The 26,335-nt window shown below is 38.8% G+C and overlaps 1 protein-coding gene and 1 long non-coding RNA gene across 2 annotated transcripts in view; one reads left to right on the plus strand and one right to left on the minus strand.

Annotated features, from left to right (window-relative positions):
* LOC134804316 (uncharacterized) overlaps positions 1-26,335 on the plus strand; it is a 35,803-nt gene that overhangs the window by 3,727 nt on the left and 5,741 nt on the right. The window lies entirely within an intron of this gene.
* On the minus strand, positions 17,349-18,999 carry LOC134804638 (uncharacterized). The gene is made up of 2 exons (XM_063777747.1): positions 18,926-18,999; positions 17,349-18,479 (listed from the first exon to the last, which is right to left on the minus strand). Exons 1-2 carry the CDS (start codon positions 18,957-18,959, stop codon positions 17,368-17,370), a joined length of 1,146 nt encoding a protein of 381 aa, XP_063633817.1. The 5' UTR covers positions 18,960-18,999; the 3' UTR covers positions 17,349-17,367.

Below are 26,335 nucleotides of genomic sequence, written 5' to 3' on the forward strand. Positions count from 1 at the left end.
TGATCTCACTAGGTAATAATGGTATGAAACAGTTGCTAATAATTTACTGAATGCGCAGTGTTGACCCTTGACGCTGCCTGACTTACCTGAAGAAATGTAAGTATGTATATATACATATTTATGAACTCGACTGACCTATAGGAACTCGATCTCTACCTGTAATTAAATTTTGCCTCTTGCCATTCTAATCTAAGTCTGTAAATAACGTTTATCATGACACTTCCACAACACTTCATTCTGTCGGTCGGTGCAGAGTTAGCCTAGACGGCTCTTGAGCCCTAGATATTATTAGGTCATTACCTATGAAATTGGCGTTTTGTTCGGAGAATTTCAACGAAACACGAATTTCCATACAATTAATTTTGCGGATATTTTTTTGATGGCTAATTCAAACCAAACAAAATTTTTCCAGTAATTTTTGACACCTTTAAGGTATGTTTTCAATATCTCCATTTCTTGAAAATTGGTACCATTAGAAAAATATAAGTAATTTTAATACTCGAACCGACAGCACATGAAAAGACCTATTTTCAAGGCTTAATTCTGAACACTTAACAATAAAAAATAACAATTAATTGCTGTCAAGCAGTTTGGCGAAATCATATTGTAGTTTTATTGTAATTGTGTATGTACTTTTGTAAAAAAAAAAAACTAGGATCAGACTTATATCTATGAACAAAAACGCCAATTTCATAGGTAAGGACCTAATATATCAATTATATGTGACATCCCACGGGTGAAGGTACCTTATGGCGGTTGGCGCTTACGCTATAATTATTAACGCCGTTCCAATATTATTGTGGTGCTATGCAACGTAAGCGACATCAGCCGCCAATAGGTACCATTTCCGTGGATTGTCACATATGTTTAATCAATCAATCAATCAAATTTATTTCAGGCAAAAAATATACCCATACAAAATATTAAAATTAAAATTATTACAAAAATATTATCATATAAAAATAAAAATTAAAAATAAACTTAAAAATATATGTCAACAAAAATTACATTAAAATTAAATTAAAATTGAAATCTACATATTCGAACGAGCGAGCGAAGCGAAGTGAAGTTCTTACATTCGACTTTGAGCACACGGCTGGCTACGGGCACGTCCCGGCATTTCGATGTTTTTTCGAACGAGCGAGCGAAGCGAAGTCAAGTTCTTACATTCGACTTTGAGCACACGGCTGGCTAGGGGCACGTCCCGGCATTTCGATGTTTTTAAGCTGAACTATCAGAGGATAGTTTGATACTCAATAACTTAAGTAAATTTGTTCTAATTTAAATGAAATGGGGTGAACGTGTAGTTGAGGGCATTATATTTTAGTCTAGTAAGTTGGAGCAGGCTCGAACAAAAGGTTATTGAGCCAGAAGAGCTAAATGCTAAAAAGCCATTTGTGAGGGGTCTTGCTATTCTGGTTAATTGCAAGAAAGTATGGTCGAGTTTGCTATCAAATGAAAGTGCTCGGTTTGTTACACATTTATAATATTGTATTTTTAATTTAAGATTTTTTTCAAATATGAAGACAATTTTGGAATCCAAGATGGCGGCCATGCACTATGTCATAAAAGTTGTCATGGATGTCGTTTTATAGGCTTTATGGGGCGCAGATTTCGAAAATGATGACCATTTTGGATTCCAAAATGGCGGCCATGCACTATGTCATAAAAGTTGCCATGGATGTCGTTTTATAGGTTTTTGGGGGCGCAGATTTCGAAAAAGATGACCATTTTGGATTCCAAAATGGCGGCCATGCACTATGTCATAAAAGTCGTCATGGATGTCATTTTATAGGTTTTTGGGGGCGCAGATTTCGAAAATGATGAACATTTTGGAATCCAAAATGGCGGCCATGCACTATGTCATAAAAGTCGTCATGGATGTCGTTTTATAGGTTTTGGGGGTCACAGATTTCGAAAATGATGACCATGTTGGATTCCAAAATGGCGGCCATGCACGATGTCATAAAAATCGGCATGGATGTCGTTTTATAGGTTTTAGGGGGCGCAGATTTCGAAAATGATGACCATTTTGGATTCCAAGATGGCGCCCATGCACTATGTCATAAAAGTCGTCATGGATGTCGTTTTATAGGTTTTAGGGGGCCCCGATTTCGAAAATGATGACCATTTTGGAATCCAAAATAGCCGCCATGCGGTATGTCATAAAAGTCGTCATGGATGTCGTTTTATAGGTTTTAGGGGCGCAGATTTCGAATATGATGACCATTTTGGAATCCAAGATGGCGGCCACGCATAATGTCATAAAAGTCGTCATGGATGTCGTTTTATAGGTTTTAGGGGGCGCAGATTTTGAAAATGATGATCTTTTTGGCGAACCGCGAGTTCACAGTTCGGGGCGAACTACTAGTTACATTAAATTATACACTGTGCCTCTGGATCCCATATGTAGGTCATTCCAGTGCCTCCAGAGTGTACCAGCAGGATCTCCAGGAATGAGTTGAAGCAGACTGTAAGAACTGTCACGTACTCGGCGCATGAGGGAGGCTGTGCGTTTACGGATTATCGCAATAAACGCGTCCACTCTGGCCTCCGCAAACACCCCCAAGGCGCTACAGTAACGTGGCAGCATGCGGAAACCATTATTGTATTGGACACGCAGGGCATTGAGGGTCTTTTTTGTGTAATTTGTCCATAGGCTGCACGCATAAAAGGACTGGCAAAAAGCCTTAAAAAGGGTATTTTTGACATCCCTGTCACACCGTGCAAACCTACGTGACAGCATGTTGCACCTTACTGACAATGCCCTGCGCTCCCTTTCTATGTCAGCATCCTGGAGGTCCTCGGTGACCCAGTGCCCGAGGTACTTGAACCGTGAAACTCTATTTAGAGGAACACCACATAAATATACGGCAGGAACTGACATATACTCCTTTCTGCCTGCCTTGAAAACGAGTAGTTCGCTCTTCTTGGTGTTGCACATCAGGCCATGGGTCACCGCATACTCCTCACAGATCTTCAACAGTTTGATAAGAGCGCTGATCGCCGGGCACAGCAGCACCATATCATCTGCATAGCTGATATTGTTAACAATGGTACCGCCAATTGAGCATCCAATACCCGTGCTGCTGATCCTAACGATCAACTCATCCATGTACAAGTTAAACAACCTAGGTGAGCTGAGACCACCTTGTCTCACACCACACGTCAGCCTGTACACGTCTGAAAACGCTCCCGCCCATCTGACCTGGTTTGGTTCCCGTACCAATAACGGAAGAGGTTAACCACTCCCCTCGGAGTACTCGTACAGCTTTCAAGTTTGCCCCATAAAATGTCATAGGAGACCATATCAAAAGCTTTTGACAGATCCAAAAAACAGGCAAATATAGGCGTTTTATCATCGTTGTAGTACTGGACGGTATGCTTAAAACAGAGAATCGCACTCTCCGTTGATACATTATAGACCGGGAGATAGTGACACATTTTACTGGGTCATTTGTACCAGTATGGCGGTTCGTCAGGGGTCTAAGCATGTAATGAAGGAAAGAAAATGCTATGACCATAGCGCTGGTACCGGCGGCCCAATCGCGTGGGCGTTAGTCGAACGTGTCGGATAAAATACGAGTGTCGAACGATTTGTACCACAAAAATCCTCGTATTATTCGATAGTCCATAAAAAAGAAGTAGGCGGTAGCGTAATGCCATACTTCTCCGGTGTGACTTACAGCCCGCCATACTGAGGCGAACACGTTAATTAAAAAAAAACAATTCAACCATTTGTACCAAGCTAATTTTTGCACAGGTGATCATCGTCGAGCAGCCATTCATGGACATCACCATGCCATACTTTTCGGATGGTTCCAAATGCCCGCCATACCGCCGCAAGGAAGTTAATTTTTTTTTTTTGCTAAACGATTTGTACCAGTATTGCATTTAAATTTTTGGAGAGTATTTGATAAAATGTGACCGTTATTATAATTGCCATACTTATAGTAGGGGGAAAAAGTGCTGCCATACTTGAAAAACTTATTTAATCGACACGTTTCAAAAATACGACTATACAATACGTAAAATATTGTTTTACAGCATGGCATCATCATATTCTGTTTGATTGGATACAATTATACCTAAAAATAAATTATTCCGGCGGACGACTGTGAGACTTAAGCCAAGACTTAAAAAAAAAAAAATTTGACGATTTGTACCAGTATGGCATTTGGATTTTTGGAAATTAGATGATGCAATGTGACCATTATTGTATTTGCCATACTTCTAATAGGGGGAAAAAGGGGCACCATACTTGAAAAAGTTGATATTTCGACGGGTTTTCAAAGTACAAGACATAAAATCATTTGTTACAGTATGGCATCTTTGTATCCGGATCGTTTGGGTAAAATTCTACCTAAAAAAAAATATGTGACGTTCCACGGGAAAAGGTACCTTATGAGGGTTTCTAGTTTCGGAGATATTAAATGTTTTGTAAAGAGGTGAAAAAATGCTCAATTTTTTTTTATTGTGTGATCTGAAACCTTAATGCGTAACGTTTGTTTACCTGTTTTTATTTTTGTTATAAGTTAGTTATAAGCCTAGTAATGTCGTCTCAGAGTTTAGTAGAAAAGGTACCTTATGGAAAAAAGATTGAAAATTCCCAAAAAAACTAGTCAATACGGGAAAAGAAGTTTGGTAGAGAACTGTATTAGCATTCTGCAAAACTAATTTGATAATTTCAGTTCTGGTTGGGGCGCCTCGCAAATATTATAACCGTACATAGACCGACATCACAAATCCAAGTAGACTGCTATTATACCAATGTTACTCTCGTCAAGTCTTTCTTAACTAGAATAATCTTCATTTGGTTTGGTCGCATGCAGTAAATCAGCCATTGGTTTGCTGAAAAATGCCAATACCCGACGCATTACCTTATGGAATATCTGAGGTCATTGAACCTCAATGCCGCTTATCTTCAATAGCAACCGAAATATATTATTGATAAGAAATAGACGATTTATACCATCTTAACCCCAAAATATTATTAGTTTATCCTAACTGTTCCATCATCATCATGCCTCATCATGTAACTTGACCACAAGGTACCTTTTCATTACATACAAATTATTGGTCTTTTTTAAGATTATTATGACGAAGAACTAATTAAATTGGGGGCAGTTTAATGTAAATTAATATTTTCTATTCATAAAAGATAAACTATAATATGATTGATATTTTGTAGTGATGTATTATTAGATTTATTTCCATAAGGTACCTTTTCGTAAATGTATGGAGCAAATACTGTTATTGTTATGTAAGTTTAAAGTGGCATAAGGGGTTAAATATAGTATTTAGTTGGGGTTTTAGGATTTATTTCATTTGAATGACAGAATTTCTTTCATATGTGCTCAGAAAAATTGATTGTGTGTCACATTAAAAGTAAAAATATTCAATTTTGTGATTTTATATGAAAAAGTCAGAAAATACATTTTCACCTCTAAATCGGTATTGTTTTTTGCTTAAACTGTCTGTCAGTGTCGTTTTCTAATAGATAAAATTTAAATCTTGAGAGCTCATTGCAATCAATCGTGAAAATGAAATAAAACTTTATTTTCAAGAGATTGGTTAGTATACACATAAATCAGTCGATATCAAAAGTTTCTATTTGCATTACAGAACAAGTCGCAATATTTTTTTAATCTCAGATATATAAGGCATTATTATTTGTAGTCAACTATGTAACTTACTTCAGGAACATAGTTTTTTAGGCGGCTAAACTTAAAACTTCTCTATCGTAAAGTTGCTCATTTCACAACATTATTTTCAAAAAATCATATCTCTGTAACTACGCAACCTAGAAGGTTGATCTTTTGTGTTATCGATAGGTTATTTATTGTAGATTACTGGGGTATGCATAACTCCATACCCGCCATAAGGTACCTTTGACCGTGGGACGTCACATATACGTGTTAGTCGGAGCGACAAGTGCGGCCTGAAGGGGGTTGCGGGACAAAACAGCGCATTGCATCACCTTGCATCCACCTTCACCTTGCGAGCATTCAAAAAAAAAAACCCCGCAACAGGCAGAAATTTCAATAATACGATCTTACCCGGTGTCCGATCTTAGTCGAACTTGTCGTTTTCGAATTTGCGTTTTAAGGTATAAAAATATACGCACATCGTAAGACGATAATGTTATTGTATTAAAACGGAATACCAAATGTTGTTTAGACCTGAACTTAGAGGATATAACCAACGGAGACGCCATGTCTATAATTTTCGGTACAAAATAGTCTGCCGTTTTTTGCGGGGGAGGGGCACATCAAATGTATACGTAACGCCAACATAGCCATGTCAGATAAACGTCATTCCATAGATATGGTTGACAAGTCGTGGACCATTGGCCGCCTTTTTTCGACAGAGGGGAACGCCTGTTAATGACCACTCCGTTGGTTATATTCTCTAAGGACCTGAAGTATTACCAATTCAATACGAAAATTTCTACCTCAAAATAGTTATAATTCAATATTAATTCATGGGACAGCTTTTTAGAAGACTGATTATTTAAAATGAGCATTTAAATATTGTATTTTTAATTAGTAGTAATTTATTTACTTATGTGCATTCTTCCGCCGATAAATATATTTACTATTAATAAAACGTTTCATTTTACTGGCAAAACAGTGGTAGATTTGATGTAATTTAATGGTGAATGGAGGTTTACAGCACGATGAGCCGAGATCTCTATGATTCGAGAAATCGTTCGAGCGGTGGTAGCCGTACAATATTATTCAACATAATATATAGTTATAAGACAAGATTGCCGCCACCTACGTCTTTGAAATTTTGGATTTATATTCGGTAAAACTTAAACTTTCAGGAAAAATTAGTGCCATACTGGTACAAATCGTCAAAAATACGAATAAAATCTTACAATAAAAAAAAAATATTGTGCACATTTGCCACCTCCTACAGGTATGGCATTATGAGATTTCTATTTATGATCACACAGAAAGTGTTGAAAAAAAAATTCAAGATGGTACAAATCGTTTAGCAATAAAAAAAAAATTAACTCCCTTGCGGCGGTATGGCGGGCATTTGGAACCATCCGAAAAGTATGGCATGGTGATGTCCATGAATGGCTGCTCGACGATGATCACCTGTGCAAAAATTAGCTTGGTACAAATGGTTGAATTGTTTTTTTTTAATTAACGTGTTCGCCTCAGTATGGCGGGCTGTAAGTCACACCGGAGAAGTATGGCATTACGCTACCGCCTACTTCTTTTTTATGGACTATCGAATAATACGAGGATTTTTGTGGTACAAATCGTTCGACACTCGTATTTTATCCGACACGTTCGACTAACGCCCACGCGATTGGGCCGCCGGTACCAGCGCTATGGTCATAGCATTTTCTTTCCTTCATTACATGCTTAGATCCCTGACGAACCGCCATACTGGTACAAATGACCCAGTAAAATGTGTCACTATCTCCCGGTCTATTAGGTTTAAAGCCACACTGTGCATCGTGCGATTGGACATGTTTTGACAGCAGGCTATCAAGCAGTCTGTCCAGCACTTTGGCGGATACCGTTGCTAGAGATATTGGCCTGCAGTTGGATCCGTCAGAAGCATCTCCAGTTTTATTTTTGGCAATAGGCACCACAATAGTCCTATGTGATGGTGGTTCTCCGTTTACATTGATAAATATCAAATGTATTTACTTAGTTCCGAAACTCAATTCGTTTGACACACAACATACATTTATATTTCACGTGCCTTCGGGCTTCGCGGAAACTAAACTAATCGCGTTACGAAATTATCACGGACTTGTTATGCGAATAGACACCGTCTGCCGTATTCGAACTTCAAGATATTCACATGAGACGACACGTACTAGATCCATTCTAGATACGTTATAGTTTAGATATCAACTAGTTCTCTTTTGCAGCGCAATTCGGGCAACCAATGTCACTTTTACGTTAGATGGAGTAAGATATCTATTAGATGTAAATTGGATCTCTAAGTCATATCCTGTGGAAATCGTTCAACAGTATGTCCAGAATCGCGCAAATGTCAAATTTGACAGGTTAGATCTTAAACATATCGTTATCGTATCTTAGTGATGTCTAAAAGATGTCTAATAGATGTCTATTTCAAAATCCGAATCGGGCCCCGTATGTGGAAGCTGCAGATTTAAACAAGTTAATATACCGTAACTACGATTTTTTATCGTCTGATTTCGATAAAATTTGGCGGAGTTCCCTTTTCTGTACAATTTCTCAATTTTAAGCGCAATCACGGATATGGAACCCTAAAAGGGAGTAAAAACCTCTTGACCTATGAAGCTGAACACTAGACTTGATTGAATCTGGGCCCAGGCTTCGACGGAGACAATTTAGAGCCCGTTTATGAAAGCCCAATAGCTTTCCGATGGCTGTAGGTATAGCACCTGAATACCGATCTTTCATTACGTTACAGTTCATAGCAAATACTGTCATAGTAGGGTTGGGTATGTTAAAGTAGTCTATCTTTTTACTATATCCACGGTTTTATTTAGCTTGACCCCGTATAAACTAACTTTGTACAGTCACCTGCATAATATATTACATAAAGAACGCCGCAATAATATCTGACGCGATCTTATTAATTTGTAGAGCCATAGGAATCGGGTCACATATTTTTGCAGCCTTCAAAGAGTAACATATTATTGCAGATAACTGTAACCTACAATACACACCCTACCGCTTCTCAAGGCGGTTAGAGTGACTCTAAAGAGGCCCACAGATTACCAGTTCGCCGGACGATATCAGCCTGTCAGTAAAACGCAAAATTTGACAGCTCCGAACAACTGACAGGCTGATATCGTCCGGCGAACTGGTAATCTGTGAGCCCCTTTAGAAGTTAGTGTTTTTCTTTTTATATTTTTTTTTATTATATGTATAAGATTTCAAATTTGAAAGCCAAGTTTGATATCTACCTACAGGGAAAATTTTAGCCTAAATTATCCCGGGAGATATCAAAGGTCCCAATGAGATGAAACACGATTGGAAGCAATTTCCTCGAATAAATTATTAATCAAAACTTTCGTCTAATTTTAAATTAAAGCTGGGGCATATTGCATAATAAAATACAAGCTAAATACTATTAGTGATTTTGTATGTAAAATAGTATTAGCTTGTATTTTATTACGCAATACGGCCCTGATTGTGTGTTTGGGACAAAAGTCTTTGCCGTTGTCTAGTTTTTTGTCCTAAAAAAATAGGATTGGAGTTTTTTGTATTGAGATTAAATTTTTGCTGTGTAAAATTTCTACACCGAGAAAGACATAAATAGCACGGGCCTTTTTTATTTTACATACATTTTGTGTTTTCAACAACTTGACAAGTTGTGATTTTGTATTTATCCCACTCATAATGACGAGCTTCAAACCAAAATTTTATCCAAATCTAACGAAAATAAAATGTGACAGAAAATAAATATCCTCATCTATAAGTACCTACCTACTCAGTTTGTAGGGTAAAACCCGCATTTTTGCTCCGATATTGGGAAGATCGATTTTTTTTAATAAGGCAACTATCCAACTGGGGCATCTATCCGGGTTTTACCCTAAACTGTTTAGAGCTCGTTTATGAAAATCCAATAGATTTTCGATGGCTCGATAGGCTCCTCTGTAAACCAATACAATTTAATTACCTCAGTAATAGAGTTCACAGTGCCAAAGTAGATTTATCTGGAGTAGTCCATCTTTCAAAACATCACGTTGACGAGAACAGACTAAATGTATATCCATACTAAGAGGGACGACTTAATTAGGTGGCTGCGACATAGGCATGACAAATAAATAATTACGAACGTTTCCGAGAAAATACGAAGGAAAACAATTATGCACTACAACTGTACGGCAGATATTAACAAGGCTACTTGTCATATTTTATTTGAAATCTATCCCTAGGGAAAAGGGGAAATTAGGTACACAGGAATCCCCAGCCTATAAATAGTCGGTATACCGGTAATATTGCCGGTACAATCCGGTATCGGTGCGCGATCTAAATCGAATTTCCGTCCCGGTACAAAGTTAATTTTAATGAAACGGCCGCGTTACCGTTATGCAAAGCGAATGGCTACGCTTTCCGATCCGAGTCCGAGAGCAGAACCCACAATCTTTTTATTATTTGGTATTAGGTACCTACTTATTTATAAAACATTTGATGCCTCAGTTAGTTAATTTATGTATTATTTTCTGATAAGTACCTAATAAGTTTTTAGGCAAAAATGTAATCTTTAGTACAAACTTTTATCGCTGTCTGTACTTTTCTTTCCACAGGCAACTAATATGCAATACACATCGAGACAGTTATAAAACCCCCTGTCTCAATCATCCGATTTACATATGTATGCAAAATTTCAGCTCAATCGGAAATCGGGAAGTACCTACCTAGGTCAAATTTAGCTTCCAAGGTTTGACCCACACTAACTATCAGGGCAAGTATTGGACCTGTTTATTTTTACATACAAGACATATACAGTGGTACTACAAAACGAAATTAATAACTAGCTTAAATCTAAAATAGGCCTTTGGGGAATTGTACCATAGATGCTGGCGGCATTTCCTCGGTGCATCGCAATGCTGATACGTGGTGCGAGGTAGTCGCCATATCTTCGGTCACCAGTTACGTCTGGGTAAGTTAATTAAAAGCTTGTAAAAAATGCCAGATTTAGGCAAACGATTAATTGCTATATACGTCCGAACTTATACGTCCCACTAATTCAGCCTATGTACATATTATACGTTCCACCATATATATAGTGGGATGAATATATAGAGGGCTATAGCCCAATGCGGGTTGAAGACTAGACACCTTGGAATTGCAGGTTTACTCACCATGTTTCCTTTACCGTAAAACTAGTGGTAAATACTCGTATCAAATGATATTCCGTACATAATTTAAAACCAATGATTTTTTCGGAACTTGTGTACGGAACAATGTAACAATGAATGAATAAACAAAATTGATATAAATAAAGCAACATATGTGAAACACTGAATGTGAGTTTAAATTATAAAAATACAAAATAAACCACATTCTAGGTATAACGTTGTAATAAGCTTCTAATTTCATAGTGGGCTCGAACTTAAACGGTTGTGAGACATACCTACCAACATTGAATAATTTTACGGTTTAGACTCACTTGTTTTCATGTCGCGCGAGTGACTAAAAACAAGTGAGTCTAAACCGTAAAATTATTCAATGTTCATAGTGGGCTCCTGTACTACATAATAGCCTCAACTTTTCCTTGTTAAACTAACAGCCTCCTTGACTTAAAGTTGCAATGAAAATCCATTAACCCAAAACGACTTAACCACCACTAGGATTTATTTGAAAATGAATCTTGTTTTCTAAACAATAAAGTCTTATTTTGAAACAGGATGTGAGAGGTATTTTTGTAAAACGCTCGGCTTTTCAAGTTGTTTAGAACTGTTTCCCTTTACCATTAATGTAATTTAGAGGAAACGTGATTAATGTACAGTTTATATTAAACTAGCGACCCGCCCCGGCTTCGCACGGGTAAACCTTAACAATTTATATACCTAAACCTTCCTCAAGAATCACTCTATTGATAGGTGAAAACTGCATGAAAATCCGTTCACTAGTTTTTGAGTTTATCGCAAATATACAAACAGAGAGACGCGGCGGGTGACTTTGTTTTATAAGTGTAGTGAAACTTCCATGTTTACGTCCCTTTCTGTATTTCAGGTACCTACTAAAAATATTCCTATTAAGGTCCAGTAGGATCGTGTTCTTCTCTCACTCTCACTGAGCGTCAGCGTGAGCGAGATGGATGTGCGTGCTCGGGATCGCGGATATCATGTTTTTGAATTTAAATTTTTTGGGTGTTTTAATAATTAAAAAAGTTATCGCTAAGTTCTAATATAGGGACTGTGCGCGATGGAGGGTCTGCCATCTTGTGGCCTGAATCGGAAACTTATGTGCACATGTCCATTGCCGAAGCAAGTGCTACCGTCTACCATCTACCGTTCTCGTCGGTACGTTTCCTTGTGCATAGTAGGTTCTGCCATCTTGTGGGCTACATCGGAAGCATAAACGACATATTTACGCCTCGCGCTAAAAATCTGACGGCTCATATGCTGCCCCCTATAGTTCATGCACGGGGCTTATTACGTCTAGACAAGCATAATATTGCGAATTTTTAGAAATAACTTTCATATTTTTAGATTTTGTGCAAAATTTATTCTGTTTTTAGAAGTGCCTGAGAAAGGCCTATTTTTGTGATTTTTATGTCGAGCGAAAATTAAAGACTCAGGATTCCTATATCGAGTAGTCGAGTCCCTATATCGATATCGAGTCGCCGACATCGAATCGGATAAAGCGAAAGGCATTTACAGCGAAACAAAAGCGGTTCGTTAGGTTCTGAATTAGTAACGATTCATACAACACTGCATTAACATCACCGTATCTCAATTAAAATAAGGTTGAAAATGCCTCGAAATATCATTTCAACTCTGGCAGGCCAATTCGAGTTCTAGTTATTCGATCTGTTTCCGATATCATACCTCAGTAGGTAATGTCACTTTGACACTGACAGATACTGATCTGTCAGTGTCAAAGTGATATTTCTTCAACCAAAACGTCACTTTTGAGACAGAAAGATCAGTAGGTATCATATCAGAAACAGATCGAATAACTAAAACTCGCATTGGCCTGTGGATCATCGTAAGGCTGAATATAAAGAGTTAAATTACTAAAAACACGAGCTCCACTCAATTTTAAACCTTAAAACTTTATAGGCATGACTGTATTCAGATTGAACGAGTTTATAAGACTTTTTCAAAGTTACGAGACAATAAATGGACCCTTCAAAGATAATTCAGTGAAATGAATTACGTTTTAAAGGAAATTAAAAGGGCGAGTTCCAGGACCTTCTGATTGGGAGTAAATTATGTTGAGGGACCCAAAGGTGGTCTCTGAGGGCACAATATTACCTACATTACGATACAATTGCAAAAAAATTCACAGATTTCGTGCCTCACACGACTATCGAGCACATTGGAAATGAATCTACGGAATTCGAAAAAATATTGTCGCTGAGCGACGAGAAAGTCTGGATAAGGAAAAAGTTACAAAATAAAACTACAACGTTGAATGATAATTATTTTATTCTTAGACTAACACAAGTATCCTGGACATAACGCATGTGAACAAACAAATTGCAAAATTTCCACACGCGTATCCAAGTTTGAATAATTGTCGCCGTGGCGCATAACTTATAGGTACATATTTCATTTTTCGATTAATAAGCAGGATATATTAATGTTCAAAGTACAAGAAAATTATTACACGGCAAATCCGTAGTCAACTCGAGAAGTGGTGATCGGCAGCGGCCCATTTGCTGCAAGCTTCGAGCAACACGGAAGGGAGGCGGCATTCGCACTATTTCCCCTCTGCCGAGGTACAAGATTAGCGCGTCAATCTAATCTAGCGCGGGTAATAAAACTAGTTGCACTTGGATTTTTCACTAGACCGAGTCCAGACGCGCGCGTGAACACTGCTGCACAAAAATGCCTATTTGCTCGGTTTTTTGTTATAAAAAGAGGTCGGGGACATCAAATTTACAAAAAGAAAGTGTTACATTTCGCATGTAATATTTTTTTTTACATATCATACGTTTAATTACATTCAAACACAATTATTGTATTTTAGTCTCATGTAATTGTTGGATTTATCGATTTTGCTCGCTCAGTACAAATTGCGGATCGGTCGAGCGACAAATCCGACTTCTTATCTCTCAGAATACAATAACATACTTCAACGAAAATGTGATAGTGTGCGTGTTGTGACACTTGTCACTCGTCCGTACACAAAAAGAGATCGAGGTTTGCCAGATTTGTGTCATCATTATAGATTGGATTTTGTATGTAAGTGTGTGAGAAGTGCGACTGTGTGCACCTTTCCCCCCGCGAAAAATGGCAGAAAGATTTGTACGGTGAGATATCGCTTGGGCCCCTCCCTTCCGATGTGTCGGAAGCCGGTGTTGCTCGAAGGCTGCAAGATATGAAATTTTCTTGACAGCAGTTTGACGCGACGAGAGATGACCATAACAGCGTTTGTCTATGTTGCACCAAACCTGAGTTCCAATAGGTACTACCAGGGTTCAGCATCAGCTATCTTGGGTAATGCTCTAGGGTCCATATTGGGTTGCATACAAGTTTAGGTCATATCTTTGATGCTCATAACAACTTGTGTCATAATCATCATTGCGCATACAAATGAAAAGTCATATTATATTGTGTCATACATTTTTAGCCATAATATTTGATGACATACTCAGCAGTTATCATATTTTTTTTGTGCATATAGGTTTTGATTATAATGAATCAAATGTCATACCAGATAAAAGCATATTTATCGATATTTATAAGGTTTTTACGTATAACGTTTTGTAGCATAATAATTTTCAACCATAATGGTTTACATAAATAATTTTAGAAACTAATTTTAGCCTCTCAACAACTACTCGAAAAAAACCTTTTCCCTAATCTCCGTCCAAACACTTAATTCGACGGAGCCCCGCTCACGCGGGGCTCCTATTTCTGCGTAGTTTGCCCTTCGGGCATCTAAAGCAACCTAACGAACCTAACCTACCTATTATGATTAATTTCTTTTATGACCACTAAATATATGACTTAATTTTTTATGTCTATATTAATACTATGCACTGCAATACTTCGAACGAAAAACAATTATGGATATCAAGCAGATGACTTAAAATTTTATGCGAATTAAATTAATGACTACAAAAATTATGACAACTAATTTATGACAAAAACCCAGTTATGCTCAGGAATAATTCTGACTAAAGATTTTTATGACTTACAATTTTATACATAAAGTGTTATGACAATTAAAAATATGACAAAAGTTGTTATGCGACCAGAGGGAGTCCCAATGCTCTACCATGTGCTCATCATGACGAATCGGGTGTCCAAAACAGCGTGTGCCTATGTTGCACCAAACCTGAGTTCCGCTAGGTACAACCAGGGTTCAGCATCAGCTCTATCTTGGGTACTACTGTCCTAAATGCTCATCAAGACGAGTCGGATGACCAAAACAGCGTGTGCCTATGTTGCAACAAACCTGAGTTCCTTTAGGTACAGCCAGGGTTCAGCATCAGCTCTATCTTGGGTACTACTCTCCCTCTCCCTCTCCCTCTCCCTCTCCCTCTCCCTCTCCCTCTCCCTCTCCCTCTCCCTCTCCCTCTCCCTCTCCCTCTCCCTCTCCCTCTCCCTCTCCCTCTCCCTCTCCCTCTCCCTCTCCCTCTCCCTCTCCCTCTCCCTCTCCCTCTCCCTCTCCCTCTCCCTCTCCCTCTCCCTCTCCCTCTCCCTCTCCCTCTCCCTCTCCCTCTCCCTCTCCCTCTCCCTCTCCCTCTCCCTCTCCCTCTCCCTCTCCCTCTCCCTCTCCCTCTCCCTCTCCCTCTCCCTCTCCCTCTCCCTCTCCCTCTCCCTCTCCCTCTCCCTCTCCCTCTCCCTCTCCCTCTCCCTCTCCCTCTCCCTCTCCCTCTCCCTCTCCCTCTCCCTCTCCCTCTCCCTCTCCCTCTCCCTCTCCCTCTCCCTCTCCCTCTCCCTCTCCCTCTCCCTCTCCCTCTCCCTCTCCCTCTCCCTCTCCCTCTCCCTCTCCCTCTCCCTCTCCCTCTCCCTCTCCCTCTCCCTCTCCCTCTCCCTCTCCCTCTCCCTCTCCCTCTCCCTCTCCCTCTCCCTCTCCCTCTCCCTCTCCCTCTCCCTCTCCCTCTCCCTCTCCCTCTCCCTCTCCCTCTCCCTCTCCCTCTCCCTCTCCCTCTCCCTCTCCCTCTCCCTCTCCCTCTCCCTCTCCCTCTCCCTCTCCCTCTCCCTCTCCCTCTCCCTCTCCCTCTCCCTCTCCCTCTCCCTCTCCCTCTCCCTCTCCCTCTCCCTCTCCCTCTCTCTCTCCCTCTCCCTCTCCCTCTCCCTCTCCCTCTCCCTCTCCCTCTCCCTCTCCCTCTCCCTCTCCCTCTCCCTCTACCTCTACCTCTACCTCTGCCTCTATCTCTATTTCTATTTCCACCACCACAAGAATGCATAGATTGTCGAATAGTGCGTTATCTACGCCCGTCTCAACCAGGATAGATAGAGTTAGACCAAGAAAAATCTGCAGCGATTTTGAAAGCCCACGCAGTGCAAGTGTTATTCTGCCGTCATAATCCCGATAATTCACAACAAACACCGATAACGATCTCTGCGAGACATGAAGTCATAAATGTCCTATGAAAAATGTCGTTCTGACTTTTTGACTATTTTAAGGTTAGGCTACAGGGCAAACCCTTAACCCGATCGTCTTTGTTTTAGGCTCAAATTGTAGCTGACTAAATTGTACAGGGCCGTTTTTCTCAAATTTTTGATATCATTCTTCGTTTCCAAATTATCGAGCACCAAAATCAAAAATTCGGAAAAAATTGAATTTTATTTTCACTATTTCGACCATAACTTTTTTTGTTTTTGACTTTCTCGAATAATTATTTTGCACCTTACAGCTCTCGTGATTATGCGTCTTTTGAGCCTATTTTGTAATATCATATCTTCACAACTTTCCGAGATATAAGGGGATCGCACTTTTTCGTGAAATCGGACCGTATACTGGAGCGAACGAAAAGACATTTCCAATGTCAAAAGAAGGAAGTTCGAAACGCGTGGCGATAAATTAAAACACGACCGAAGGGAGCTGTAATTAGTCTTTGCCGCAATGCAAGGTATAAATAATCAGACCAAAACGAAGATAATTCGAGTTCGTTTTGAACCATTTGGACTATAGTTTTGAACGATTATTGGGATAGGGGTGGTTAAAAATTACGGTAGATGCTCAACTCGGTCGTGGTCGTTACAGCGTTCCCAAGGCACACATAAAATTAACGCCGTGAAAAGTTTAATGAATTCATTAAACATAATATTAAGTTGCCAAATTACTTACTTAATTGTTTAAGTTCAAGACCGCGCAGTATAGCGTGAGGAAACGGCTTTTGCAGCCTTACCTTCATTATAAATAATACAGGTGGCCCAAAAATATTTAGACGATAATTTGTTACTTACACTCACTCTTTATAACACTTTAAACTCTCCCATTTACCTTTCCTACCTCCTTTACCTTTTTCCGACGCTCAAGCAGGTGCTAACGCTTTTTTTTTTCCTTTTTCAGGTTGCACTAGAAGACCTAGTCTTCCGTGACCACTATAGTGCAACCTGGCTGAACCGGAAAATTGTAAAGTAATTCAGAATCGCGTTAGACCCGTTAATGACATTAATTGCTCACTCTAAGTTCATATTAGGGTCTCAATTATATAGATATTATACTCGTAATATAAACAATAAAACCAATTGATTTTATATATTTATCTCATTTCAGGCTGAGTATAATGTGCTGTGGCTGTGAGTCCTAAAAATACTTGAGCCACAGTCTGCAATTTAAAAACTATTTCACTCGGCTGAGTTATAAAGTGCGAAGCCAAACCATTGTATAAAGCCTCCATGCCATCCCCCAAGGCGTTATCATCGTCGCTTTTCAACCAAGCTTTTACGACATCCAAGAACCTTTCAATATGTTCGTCTTTGTTATTAACATACATATGGTCCATGTCGGATAAAATCATCTGCAGTAGCGCAGCATCTCTTTCACTCGACTCTGTTGATGCCAGTCGTTTCTGAACGACATCAGTTATGGATACCACAATCTCTTTCGTATCTACTGTTTTGTTCAGCAACATATCTCTTAAGACCTCCTCGAAATTCTTCTTCATTAACATATCTTCCGTGAACATGGGGGCATGAAGAAATTTCCTCTTGAATTGGTTTAAAAATAATCTTACATTATTCTCCTTCATATTTCTTATCAAGTTAAGTAAAATTTGCACGTATATAGTAGCGTCGAATTGATACGGACATAAACGGAAGTCTTTGCAAAGTATAATTTCATATTTCTTCTCAATATCAGTGATTGTAAAAACCAGTTGCTGTTTAAGCACATTAGTTGCTTCTACATTTCTTTCAGCTTTATCTAAACCTTGCTTGGCAAGTAACAACCCCTGTTTCAGATAATCACCACTAATCTTTTTAAGAACATTAATCCATCTGTATACCTCATCTTCGTCTGAAGCAGCTGTTTTGACAAAATCCCTGATATGCTTCAGACATTTTTGGAAATACTTAACTTTGCACAGTTCATCTTCTAAAACGCCATCAAAAACTGTCTTGATGCTGGTTGTCAGGTCCGAGGCGTATTCTATTATGAGCTTTTCCAACTTCGGTGTGCAGAAGATGGTGGCGTTTTTGCAAGGTCTCATGTGTTTGACGATTTTGACTAGTTCCTCTAGGGCGTCGGTGTTGGCTCGCCGTCCATCGGGCCCTTGGAATTCATCTTGAAGGTTGTGCGCGAGAAACTCGGCGACTTCGGAACCCAGGGTCAGGGAGCCTTGGAGGTCAACTTTGACCGCTGCTGCTGAGAGCGCTGGAAGTAAGGTTTCAAGTTTAAAAGTTACCGAGTATTGGGTGCTCCTCGTTTGCTTTTGCCGAGGTATATTTCGCCGATTAGCCATTGTTTTGTTCCCTTCTAATTTTCTGGCTCTGCCCCTCTTAATCGCTACTGTCCTACGGCTCGATTGCAAAAATTCAATAAAACTGTTCTAAAAAAGTTATATTAAAATGTTATAATTGCTTTGTACTAACTAGTATTTAAATTAGTGTAAATCGGTCGGTTCAGTAGGTAAATTTAATGAAATGCTCTACTTGTTTATGTTTTCAAAGCATTTAGGTAGGTATACCTACTTAAATAGTAGGTATAGGTAATAAATAAAATAGTTGTTAGTTTTAGGTGTGGTGATAATTAGTTTAAAACTATCGTTTGCAAATAATAAGTGAGTAGAATGCTCCAAGTGACGTTGCAATATTTCTTACCGCCGTATAAAAACAGGCAACGTTTCAACCACATGTCGCGAAGTCAGCACATGACGAGTGACGAAATTTCTTTATTTCCATCGTAAAACAGAGAATAAACCGGCCGGAAACTTATTACAGTTAGACCAAGATAAGTCTGCAGAGATTTTTGATAGCACACGCTGTGCAAGTGTTATTTATACGTCATAATTTCATAGAAGTTTGACGTTTAAAATAATACTTGCTATCAAAATCGTTGCAGACTTATCTTGGTCTCTACCAAGGCACGGGAAGAGTTATGGTTTTAGAAGTCTATGTGTGTAAGTACCTAAGTATGTAACCGGGTACATAAACAGCCATCGGATTTTAGGTGGCAACATTTAATTACAGGTAGGGTAGGTATTATCGATTAACTCAAATAACCTGTACATTTCCCAAATAGGTAGTAAACCAATATATATAATAAAAGAAAGTGTACAATGTGCGTGCCGCTAAAACTCTGAAATAAGTCCCGATACGATCAAGGAAGCTATATGGGGTGGTAGCCCTCTATCTCCCGTCCATGAAGAAGTTTTCCGTTTTTACCTTAAGGCTGTGCTTTTGAAGATATAAGGGCTGAAAGTTTCGCCCTCTGAGACCCAGAAGCAGTTGTTTTTGTTTTTAAATTTTGAACCTTAACTTAATGAAAGAAAGTTCAGAATAGATCGAAATATATACCTACAAAAATGTGTACCTGGTGAGGTGTCTCGGGTTTCGGAGGCTAGATATTTCTAGAACAGTCCAGAACATTCGAGAGTATTCGAGAGTACTCCACAGCATATCAGAACATTCTGGAATGTTGGCGAATATTCCAGAACATTCTAGATCATTGTGAACATTCCAGATCACTTCCGAATGATGTGGAATATTGTGGAACATTCGATGCCGTCTCGGAGGCTAGACATTTCTGGAACAGTCGAGACCATTTGTGAGTATTCGAGAACATTCCACAGCATATCAGAACATTCTGGAATGTTGGCGAATATTCGAGAACTTTCTAGATCATTGTGAACATTCCAGAACACTTCCGAATGTTGTGGAATATTCTGGAACATTCGATGCCGTCTCGGAGGCTAAACATTTCTGGAACAGTCCAGACCATTTGAGAGTATTCGAGAGCATTCCACAGCATTTCAGAACATTCTAGAATGTTGTCGAATATTCGAGAACATTCCAGATCATTGTGGAATATTCTGGACCATTCGAAGGTTTTTTGTAGGATCATAGCTACCTATTGTGGTAACGTCGTGAGTTTCGAATGTTCAAGAACATTCCGGAATATTCTGGAATGATGACGAATATTCGGAAATAGCCTAGAATCCAGGATGCTAGATCATTGTGGAACGTTCCAGAACACACTCAAATGTTGTGGAATGTTCTAGAACATTGTGGACTATTTGAAGCCTTTTTTGTCTTTCCATGAAGAAGATTCCTGTTTTTACCTGAAGGGCGAGCTTTTGAAGATAATTTCACTCTCTAGACACTTCTAGAACAGTGCAGAGCATTCAAGAGTATTCGAGATCATGCTCCAACATTTCAGAACTTTCTGGAATGTTTGAGAGCATCCCAGATCATTGTGGAATATTCCTGAACACTCTCGAATGTTGTGGAATATTCTGGAACATTGTCACCCATTCGAAGCCTTTTTTTGTGTGGGTGGAGCTTACAGAACATTCTGGAATGTTGGCGAAAATTCGAGAACATTCTAGATCATTGTGGAACATTCAGGAACACTTTTAAATGTGGTATATTCTGGAAAATTCGTAGCCTTTTGTATAGGGTTGAAGCTACCTATTATTATTATTGGTAGGGGTAAATATTTAAAGCAAGACAGTTGTGAGGTTCGAATGTTCGAGATCATTCCGGAATATTTTGGAATGTTGTCAAATATTCGTAAATAGCCTAGAATCCAGGATCCTATATCATTGTGGAGAGTTCCAGAACATTCTCAAATGTTGTGGAATATTCTAGAACATTGTGGACTATTCGAAGCCTTCATACTCTCAGGAGATTTTCGACAAACACTTCCAGTTATCCCTATTGACTATGCTGGAAAAAAAATGTATATAGGTATTGTAGGTAGAAAAAAAATACCTAAATATATTTTAAAGTTTATCCTATTACAACCACCACACAATTCTCATGTCAGCTCCCTGAGCGAAGCCGGGTACCTCAGCTAGTAATAAATATAATAATATCTATAAGTGTTGCTCGTAAATATGTAATTGTATTAAATATTCGCTGTCAAGGGTAGGTACTTAAGTCTCGGTAGCTTAATTAGTAGACCGGTGGGCTATAGCAGCGGTCGGCAACCTTATAGCAGCCAAGGGCCACATAGTAGTTAAGAAAGTTGACGCGGGCCGCACTTTGTTAATATGTGTGACTTTATCAGACATTGTTGTTTGACAATATTACATACAAAACAGCCAGGGGGGGCTCGCGGGCCGCAAGTGAGAGGTTCGCGGACCGCATGCGGCCCGCGGGCCGCTTGTTGCCGACCACTGGACTAGTATCCCGGAATCGTGAGTTTGAGTCTCGCTCGAGACAGTGAGTTTTTCCACTTTTCCTGTTTTAATAATAATTTTAATACCTAAATATTATAGGCCATTATTACACAATATGACTAAGTCCAACAGTAAGCTCAATAAGGCATGTGTTATGGGTGTTTAGAAAACGAATATAATATACTAGTAGTTCGCCCCGAACTGAGAACTCGCGGTTAACCAAAAATTATATAGCGATTGACTTTGTTGCACCTACTTAACACCGTGTTTTTATTGAATTCCGTTAACTTCGGGGTATAGTTAAGTACGTTTATAAGAACTAAATGGCATAGTTAATTTTCAAAAAAAAATTTTTTTTTGTTTTCTTTTTTGTTTTTTTTTTGTTTAAAAAGTAATTAAATGTAGCATATAGCGTTGTTGTAACACGGGCATTACATTTAACTCAACCAAACAATTGAAATCTGTGACATATCAATGTCATTTCGTACATCAATCGACCGAGATTGTACTTAAGTTTAGTAGCTAAAGTATGAACTCATTCTAAACACTAATCAATATGTAAGCCGGCCCTAAGGCAAGTGTACACGCTTGTAGAGGCCTTATAGGAAAAAAATAAATTATGGATTATCTCCGAAATGGACTTAATTAGAACATCGGTGTCTTTGAGAAAGTTACTTGATTTAAGCTCAGGAATGCACCCTTGAAATTAACGGAAATCAAAAAAAACACGGTGTACTCGTATAGTGCGACATAAAATAATAGAAAATAAATGAGGTCGCCACTTTCTACGTAACTGTCATATTTTTGACGTAAAATGCTTACACATGGCAAGAATTTAGTATGGACATTTTTGAGTTCCATTTTATTTAATTTCTACTATTTTATATCGCTCTATAGGCGGCAATGGATCAAAGATCGCGTGGATTTATTGCAAGGTCTGTGGAGCCCTTAACTGATAGATTTAAGCAAAGAGTAGTATATATCCCACCAAAAACATTTCATGTAAAGTGTTGCCAAGACTAGGCGCATAAAGCTTTTACACTAAAAAGATATCAGATCCCGTAGTAGGTACCAAGACTTCTACTCTGTCAGTCTTAACTTTATAAGCTCTAACTGTATAAAGCCAACATCTTGGTCAAACAGTACGGCTTGGCCGTTTCGTTGCAGTCACATAAACACTCCCTCGGTGGACTTGTTGTGCAAAGTAGTAACACAGGTCTTCCAAATTCTGAAAGTGTCATAACGGGATTGTTCATATGACAGCAACGAAACGGCCAAGCCGTACTGTTTGACCAAGATGTTGGCTTTATACAGTTAGAGCTTATAAAGTTAGGACTGACAGAGTAGAAGTCTTGGTACCTACTACGGGATCTGATATCTTTTTAGTGTAAAAGCTTTATGCGCCTAGTCTTGACAACACTTTACATGAAATGTTTTTGGTGGGATAAATTATACATTTGACTACTACTACACATCGCGAAACATGTCGCGCGAGTGACTTAAAACAAGTGAGTCTAAACCGTAAAATTCTTCAATGTTAGTAATGTCTCACAACGGTTTAAATTCGACTTTATTACCAACTAAATTAAACTTAAATACAAACCCCACATTTTAATAAAATAATACATTAATTAACTCCACATAATACGAGTAGGTACTTGACGTTGGTTTGGTACCTGTCTAAAGTGCTCGAGAAACCTTTCCTCAACTTGCACTGGCACGGTCCCGTGCATGGCCCTTTCAGGCTGACCAGGGGCGATTGGCCTATTCTCACTGAAAAGCCGGTGGATGTCGTCAATTTGGGAAGTGTTTCCGATAAAGCCTTAAGCCTTGAGCTGCAGTTCCACGTGTATTAACAACTCTCGAACATCGTAACCCATTTTAAAGAAAATCTAATACCAGTTTTGCAAATTTTTTGGGTTGTTTTGACAACCCGACGTGTTGATGACTTTTGAAGTTGTCATGTCACAGTTTACAAAAAACTCTTTAATTACTGTATTAGAACCTCCATACATGAACGCAATGATAAGGTCGACAATAATTTTGTAATAGTTGTCTCAGTTTTTTAGCCCCGTCCCCGTACCACGGCATGCCTCGTACCACGTGCTTTAGCGATATGAGAAACGACAATAGGGAATATTACGCAAAACTCTGCGTCACTAACTCAATCATATGGCCTACCATGAAACACGACAGTTGAAAGTTCGGTTTCTGCCTCTCTATCACTCTTGCCTATTCGATCGATAGAGAGGCATATATAACGAAATTTCACGGTAGGCCACCTGTAAACAAACCGCCTTGATGCATCAATGTCATAGTGAAAACTTGTAAAAATCTGTTTAAGGCCTAGTATGTATATGTTACTTTATGGTTTAGTAGGTGCACTAGTGCTGCACTCTGGCGGCAGAACATTGCAGCAATACTCCCTATTGTATGTATTACAAATTGTATGTTTCTAGAAATTTAAAAAAATGATTCACGATGAATTTTGTGTTCTCGTGTTTTTTGATTCAGTTTATGGAAAATTTACAAAATGACGGAGTCATTGTATTTAGATCAGCGCCTAAAGAAGTAGCGGTTTCAATATCATTAGACATTTTCAGGGTTCCGTACCCAAAGGGTAAAACCGGGACCCTCTTACTAAGACTCCGCTGTCAGTCTGTCCGTCTGTCTGTCCGTCTGTCCGTCCGTCCGTCCATCCGTCCGTCCATCTGTCTGTAACCAGGCTGTATTTCATGAACCGTGATAGCTAGACAGTTAAAATTTAATGTTCAATTTATTACAGATGATGTATTCCTGCTGCCGCTATAACAACAAATATGTACTAAAAACAGAATGTAATAAATATTTAAGTGCCTCCCATACACCAAACGTAATTTTTTACCATTTTTTGCGTAATGGTACGGAACCCTTCGAGCGCGCGAGTCTGACTTGCACTTGGCCGGTTATTTATAAAATTAAAATTTGTACTATTTTGTATTGACCAAGCGAGTGCGAAGTGCGAGCTAAGCGTAACCGTTTCAGTTCGGCAAAAATATTTTCTGGTCTCCGGCTGTTCTCCTGTACAAGGTATTCTTTTCGAGCGATCATCATCTTGGTGACACTTTTTGATATTTAACAAATTTAACACATATCAGTGAAAGAATAAGGATCAAAGTTAAATGGCGTTCTAAAAGTTTTAAACATCTGTCGAAAGATGGCAGTAAATTCACTATGACAATCCGCCTCTATTTCAAATTCGCTTTGTAGGAAGTAAGGTTATGAAAAGTTTACGACAAGAAACAGTGCCAATATAGAGGGCGCTACTTGGCTGGTTTACGTGAAGCTGGTTCAAATCTGCACTTCGAAAACTTTTCGTTTTTTTTTATTGTGTTTTCTTTATTAGCACTCCGATCACTGCTCCCATACAAAATTTCACGATTCTAGTACTTCAGGAACCAATGTTTTCAGGTTTACGGCAAATTTTAGGTACCCCCATTTCAAGGGGTTGCAGGGCCAAAGTTACAGATTTCTCATCACCATATGTGTTAGCATACAGACCTATCATTACATGCCAAATTTCAGCCTTCTAGGTCTTCAGGAAGTAGTCTGTATTTTCTATGACACGAATTTCATAGGGTTCGGACAGTGAAAATTAAAGAATCTATAAAATTTTAAGTATAATAGGTAGCCTAATAAAACTTGGTGTGTTTGATAAGTTTACTAACGCCATGGTATACTAAAAATTTCAGCCCTCTAGCATCATCCAAGCCGAAACTACGAGGGTTCGAAAATACGACGAAACGTGCCGAGAAAATATATGCACTGCCTTTTGCCCTTTGTCTCGTCTTGGCAGGGGCACGGCCGTGCCCCAGATAATATAGTTGGCCAAGCAGATCTTGTCAGTAGAAAAAATGTAGGCGCGAAGGGATATGGACTCATAGAAAATTTGAGTTTTGCGCCTTTTTCTACTGACAAGATTTGCTTTTTTGCATCAATTTTGAAGCGCTGTTTACAAGTTTAGCGTTAAGTAATATAGATGGCGCTATTTTTTCGAATAAAGGGCTTCGTATATGGCTGTCCCTCCCCTGGATTTATGTCACCACCATAGAGATTAAAATAAACTGTATCTGTGCTAAGCCGAAATATTTCCTGTCAAATGTCAAATACATATACCGGGTGTGGCCTGTAATATGAGCAAAAAATTTAACTGTGGGCTGTACTCCTCATAGTGACCAACATTTGTTCAGCGACTTTTAAAAATAACGTGTGGTTTGATTTTTAATACACTTTAAAGTTTATTGTAAAAACCCGCAATGTACTGCGAATTTTGTTATGCTTAAGGCGTGACAAGCAACGTCAATCACAATGATATGGCGTGGCGATGGCGTCCATTGCAGATAATATTTATTTTGTATGAAAAATAGGGACTCTAAATACTTCATAATTATTAAAAGTTGTTGAACAAAAGGGTCACCATTTGAGGAGTACGATCTATATTTTAATTATTTGCTCGTGTTACAGGCCACACCCGGTATTATGTTTATTCTATTTTATTTTTATCCTGCTAATTATTTCAAAATGGTAAATTTAAAAACGATATTATAAAAGTGTAAGTCCAGCACTTTCATTTGATACTAAACTCGACCATGTTCTTGCAAAAAAATGACCACAATAGCAAGACCTCCCACAAACAGCTTTTTGGTCTTCTAAGCTCTTCTAGCTCAATAACCCCTTGATCGGGACTGCTCATAATTTAATGACTAAAATATAATGCCCACGACTACACGTTTACCCAACTTCATTTAAATTAGAACAAATTTACTTAAGTTCTTGAGTATCAAACTATCTTCTGCCAGTTCAGCTTAAAAATATCGAAATGCCGGGACGTGCCGCTAGCCAGCCGCGT

This window comes from Cydia splendana, chromosome Z (assembly GCF_910591565.1).
Source record: "Cydia splendana chromosome Z, ilCydSple1.2, whole genome shotgun sequence".
Taxonomy (NCBI): Eukaryota; Metazoa; Arthropoda; class Insecta; order Lepidoptera; family Tortricidae; genus Cydia; species Cydia splendana.